Source organism: Phaethon lepturus, unplaced genomic scaffold (genome assembly GCF_000687285.1).
Source record: "Phaethon lepturus isolate BGI_N335 unplaced genomic scaffold, ASM68728v1 scaffold46262, whole genome shotgun sequence".
Lineage (NCBI taxonomy): Eukaryota > Metazoa > Chordata > Aves > Phaethontiformes > Phaethontidae > Phaethon > Phaethon lepturus.
Genome location: NW_010522097.1, coordinates 10,651 through 16,553, shown reverse-complemented (window position 1 = coordinate 16,553; position 5,903 = coordinate 10,651). Strand labels below are relative to the sequence as shown.

The window sequence follows — 5,903 nt, the reverse complement described above, 5'->3', positions numbered from 1 at the left end:
GGAGTGTGCGGGGTTTGCGGGCCATGACCTCGTCGCTGCCTGCAGGAGCGTTTTCAATTGGGAAGGGGCCACGCTGCCAGAGGAGGGGCTCCAGCGGGGCGAGAACCGAAGGTGACACCGATAGTACCTGCTGTCGTCCTTCCCGAACTTCGTTGCAGCTGCAGAGAGTTCAGAATAATCCTTAGTTTCTCTGGGACAAAAGCGATAGGATAATGCCATGTATTGCTGTATCACTGCCCAGTTTCAGTTCTTCAACAGAAGAGCAGCAGCACCCCGTCCCTAAGCAGTACTTAAGCAATGAAGTCGTGGTAAGAGAAATTATTTGTGAACACCTCCAAGTTAGTGGTCCTCTTCCGAGGAAGCTTGGTAGTCACCCATTAGCGATAATTCTAACAATGCAACTAGATGCTCCCAATGTGTAAATGTCTAGCCCTTTCCTTATCCCTGCTGCACTCTTTTCCTCCTTAGAGAGCACAGCCTGCTTGCCGCGCAAGTGTACACCCTCGGCAATGGCACTTGAGTGGTTATGTTTCCTCTGCTTTGCTTTGGTTTTACATTTCTCTGTCTAGGATAAAATATGCTTGGCAATGTGAAGGTGCGCTGCCTGGCTCTGGAGGCGGGAGCCTGGGCATAGCCAAGCAGCTGCTTTCTCACGCCTGTAAAATTTCAGCTGTGGATGCCAGACCGGCTGACAGGAGCCCGGGACCACTGACCAGTAGAGCTGTCCCCACGCTGCTTGTGGAGCGACAAGTGGTTTGACCGAACGTGAAGTTAACATGGAAGCATTAGTTGTCTTGGCCCAAGGGAAAGTTATGATTTTAATAATTTTGTGACTTTGCAGTGTGAAACAGGAAAAGATGTATCTTTACTGTACCCTGGGTACACTTCATAAAGATACAAATCTTAGTACTTACTACTCAGACCAGCTTAACTTCAAGGAATACCCGTGCTCCTTCCTCATAGCTTTTATGTATTGACATATTGTCAAAAATAAATTAAGCTACAGACTCCTGTGCAAGAACATTTCCTTGACCATGACCACAACTGACCATGGTTGACACCAATAAGATCCTTGTGATGTAGAAGCATCAGTACAGAAACCTGATTTATGGCTGTTACATCTGAAGGTGTATTTTTCCTCTGAAGAATAAGTTTTGGGGCTTGCGAAGAGGTGCTGGTGTGACTTTGTTTCAGACTGGAGGCTCAGTCTGTTCCCTGCAGAGGCACTGATAGGCATCACAAACATTTGCTGCTTCATTTGTTTTATTGTTGGATCTTGTTTCGATTCTCTGAGAAATCAAGATTTTAGTTTTTTTTAATAGTTTGCCCTGGGGTGTTTTTGGCCTTCTGAGAAATGCAAACTCCACTGCTTTTCGCTGGGAATAGCGAGATCTACGTGAACCACAGCAGCAGCGTGGGTGGGTTGCAGTTGTGATTGCAAAATGCCTTGGAGAGAGAGTGCCTTGTTGTGCTGCCTGTGGCCTGTTCCGGGTGCCTTTTGGTAGTGCCGGGAGCCCTCTCAGCTCCAGATGATGTGGGGAGCGTGGGTACCGGTGCAGTCAGCCATACATCAGCAGCCACAGTTGGATTCCCAGGATTGTCATACTGGCGATGAATTTTAACATCACTGCAGCCCAGTTCAGGAAGACACACCAATATAGGGATTGCTTTTAAACTTCAGGCAAGCTTTGGCACTTGCTTTAAGGTATCGTCCTGTCCCAGGGTGTGAGGTTAGAGCTGAGTTCTTGGCTGAGTGGTAGAGAAACAGTTAGCTGGAGACGAGGAGCTGAGTGTGCTGGTGCGGGGAACCCACAGCGTCTCATGGCAGTCCCAGTAATTCTCTTTTTTCCAACACTTTTTTAATGATTCCTCCCTTTTGTGCTTCAATAACATGATTTTTGTTACTTTAAAGTAAAAAAGTGAAGCTACTCAGTAGATGTGTTTCCAGAGTGTAGATCTGAGAAAAATGAGTAAGGCTGCATCGCATCCTTCAACAGTCAATGAAAATCCAAAATCTGGATAAAGTCCAGATTGTGCTGCACTGTTACTCCCTCATTTTATACTTGTAGCGTTTTGCTAAATGTGAATTTCACAGGGATGTCAGTATCAAAATAAGCCTATAAAGATGCTTTGCATGTAAACGCTTTAAAAACAAAACTGCTACTGTACCCGTATAGAATCGTTCAAGCTATCTTGAGTGTCACTAAACTAGACAGAATCATATGCTCCAGTATACACATACATCTTTGTGGGAGAATTGGAAAATTAAAACCTGTGTTGTCTGCTAATGAACAGACCTGTCCTTCTGCAGTGTAAGAGGAAAACCAGACACTGCAGCCAGCACTGCTGATCATAAATCAGAAGGTTTTCTTTTTTGTTTGTAGTTCATATAAAAATTTTTTTGAAGAAACTTAATGGAAAAATCAAGGCGTAGCTACTATTTAATCTTTTAATTAAAAAAAGTATGATTTTGTCCCAAATGAAAGACAGCTTAAATCAAAAGGTTGACACTTTGAATTTCTTCTTATATAGCTTTTACACTTCCTTCTACACTATACACTTTTACACTTCCACTCTACTTGGACATATCTAGCCAAGTCACTATGTCCATTTATTTTTGGCTATTGACCTCACTACAATCATTGAAGCGACAAAATATAATATGTTGGGTGATACAGCAAACATGAGCCAGATCCTCAGATCTTTTGGTCTGTTAGTCTGTTTCTACAGTTCCTTTAGTGGGCATCAGTCCTGGTCTAGGTTACAAGGTTATGATGTTTCTGGGTTTCTCTAGTAAACTCCATTGTAATGTGCTTTTTCTCTGATACTCTGCTCTGTCTCCAGAGCAGTGAACCTCCAGTGAGAAGTTTGCAAGCTGCAAAATGTTTCTTAATCCTGAATGATGATGAATTTTTGCCTCCTGCCTTCTCCAGGGTGCACCAGCAGAACATCGCCCAGGTCTGCTGGGAGTGACCCACGGGTAACACTGTCCTGGAGGCACCAGCTTTGAGGGTGCTAATATAGCAGAGAAGTGGAGAGAGCTGAGCTGGGGCTGAACACACCATGGGAGCAAACACCTCCAGCGAGTCACCACCCTTCGATGAAAACGAAGATGGTAAGAGCTTTTCCTAGTTGTTGTCTGGGACTGCAAAGTCCACCAGTGCAGAGACTGCAACTGCGAGAGCTGCTGCCAGCTCCTGCGCTGGGTCGCAAACACCCGGATGTCTTGGTTAAGCAAAGGTGTGCCGAGGTCTGCAGCAGCAGCGTGCCTTTGGTCTGCTGCAGAGCTGTAGCTGCGTGCCAGGCGGTCCTTTCGCCTCCCCCCTCTGCGGCTGGGCACTGGGAGAGTAACTGTTGGCAGAGCTTTGGTTTTGAGATGTCTCTCTGAGACACTGCGAGGTGCTTCAAGGGCAGGAAAGACATGCTGCTGTTCTGGAGGCAGGGGAGGTTTGTTCTGGAGATGACAGCACAGGAGGACTGGTATGAAGTGTGGTGGGAAGATAGCTTGAGCGATGAGTGTCCCCATCCTTTTGGGCTTGGTGGGAGAGCCACCGAGGAAGACCCGGGCAGCAGCAGAGATGGAGGTTCCTGGTGACTGTCCAGCTGGGCAGCTCTACCCGTTGGCACTGGGAGACCAGCATGTGGGCTTGGTCAGCTGGAAAAGGAGAATACATTGCTGAGAGCAGTATTGGAGTCACTATGCTGCCAAGATTATAGAGACAATCATTAAAAGATTGTTCCATAAATATATTTCCTGCTGCATGAGTCAGCTTGCTAACTGCCAGATGGGTTTTCACCTAGGTACAATAATAAAATGCATAGATAGATAAATACAAATCCATAGAAATAAAAGTAAAATATACGAGAACCTAGATAACTCAAACTGCTGTCCCAACGATAAGAACTCCAGTGAGGGAGGACGTAATCCTGATTACTGGGGACATAAGGGGAGGAGGGGACGTTGGCCAAAACCTGGTCATTCTCACTCCACTCCTTGAGGAAAGTCATCTTGAGGAGGAAGACGCTTTCGTTCTGGAGAGGCAGTGATTATATCCTGAGTAGTGCCATTACTGCCCATGGCACGAAAGCCGTCTGCCCAGGCTGTGGCCATCCCGCTGTTCAGTCTCCGTGTGCAGCTGCCGACGCACACGGCCGCTCGGGGAAGGGAAGAGTCATTTTGTGCAGCAGCATGTTCCCCTTGCTGTCCCGAACCACCCTGATGTGATCCAGCCCTTCCCTGTGTGCCTGGGTTCGTCACCCTGCAGGGAATTTTTTTCCCTTTGGGGTCTGCGTTCGCTGCTGTCGCGCTCCAGGCGCAGAGGAAGCCGGCAAATCGCTCTGTCCTTGCGCTCTGTGCTGCTGCACCCGCCGTGCCAGCTGCGTGTGTGCGGCTGTTTGGATAAACTGGCTGTGGTTCCCAAATTATTAATGCAACTGCTTGTGATTTTTCTCTTTCTTTTTTTTTTTTTTCCCCCTCAGTTACTTTAGTGCAAAAGAAATCTGTGCCGTGAGGTTTTCCTGGAGATGTTATTCCTGGTGCATCTAAATGCTCAATATTAGCGTCTCTCATAAATAATCACTTGTGCTAGCTCAGGACTAGTACTTTTCACAGTCCTGATCAGCTTCCTTGGGGTGATGTGTTCTGGCTGTGAGATTGACTGTAACAAATTGAATTTGCCTTGGCGTGGCTGGTCTCTCTGCTGAGCCTTTCTCCGGGTTCGACATATCTTTGTATGGTATCGGCTCCTGTCACTGAGAAACAAACAGTACCCCGAGCACTGCAATGAGCTGTGCAGGGTGCCTGTCTTTGGGGCAGAGAATCTTCTCGGGCAGGTGATTTCTCATGAGAGCCAGTTCTGTGCTGGGAAAGGGCTTGGTTTCAGCAAACAAAACCTGACAGCGTGCGAAGCCCCTATTAGCTCTGTGGCCAAGGGCACCGGGCTTTCAGGTGTGAAATGCCAGACCCCATGCTCGGTGTGTTTGTGTGTCACGCTGGCCTGTCCAGGGGAAAGCCCAGTCCTGCCATCTCCAGTGGCTCATTGTTCACCTGTTGAGTTTCGGTCGGCTCGGGTCAGCCTTGCACCCAGATGCAGTGTCCAGACCAGTTGTGCTTTCATGGCCCTGCCCAAATCTAAAACGTGGTAGCACATTTTTTCTCTAATTAGTCATATTTTAATATACTCGGGGAGAGAGAAACCCAGCTGAAATGGGCATGTCCCCTATTAACTTTTCCATTATCTTGGCAAATTTGTGACCAGAGACTGTATCACCTGAGATGTCCCAGTCTTGTCCTTATTCTGATTTCGATTAAAGCTGAAACCAGTTAAGAGCTGCTGGGACACGGCACGACGGCTCTTCTGCTCCGTGGCACTGGCCGCCAGAGAGGCTTTTCCTTGGGACCTGTGTAGGTACAAAGAGCAACAGCGTGAGCGGCGTTAAGGGCCCCGGTGCCAGTGAGGCGCCTGTTCCTTCGCAGCCCAAATTCCCCGAATTCGGGCAGTTGTCTGCAGTTGTTGTACAGCTCACGGCGGGTGCTGGGACCCACTTCCGGGAGGAGGAAACATCCTGCTGTTGCCATTGCACCCAAGAATTGGGTCTGCTTCTCAGAGAACCGTGCTGTGATGTTCAGGGATTTAATTATTCTCACTACCTCTCAATTTGCTTAAAAGTAAAAAAAAGTCTTGAAGAATACACAAGCAGTTGCAACGAGGTGAAACCTTTTGCAAAATAGGGTTGTTAAGGAGCTGACTCAAGGGTGAAAACATCTGGGTTTATGTTGTGCCATAGTTTTCTGAATAGCTGTGGGCAAGTTACTTCACCTCCCTGTGCCTCCGCTCCTTTCTCCTCCCGCAGCGCGGCCGTCTGCCGCGTGGGGTGCGGACCCCCTTCGGCTGTGCAGGGGC

At 47.9% G+C, this 5,903-nt stretch overlaps 1 protein-coding gene across 1 annotated transcript in view; it reads left to right on the top strand.

Moving 5' to 3' along the window:
* Positions 1-3,063: 3,063 nt before the first annotated feature.
* Positions 3,064-5,903, top strand: part of STK32A (serine/threonine kinase 32A) — a gene marked incomplete at its 3' end in the record, with an annotated part of 12,341 nt that continues 9,501 nt past the window's right edge. The window contains exon 1 of the mRNA XM_010281712.1: positions 3,064-3,115. Within this exon, the coding sequence (XP_010280014.1) occupies positions 3,064-3,115 (52 nt within the window). The remainder of the gene's footprint in view (positions 3,116-5,903) is intronic.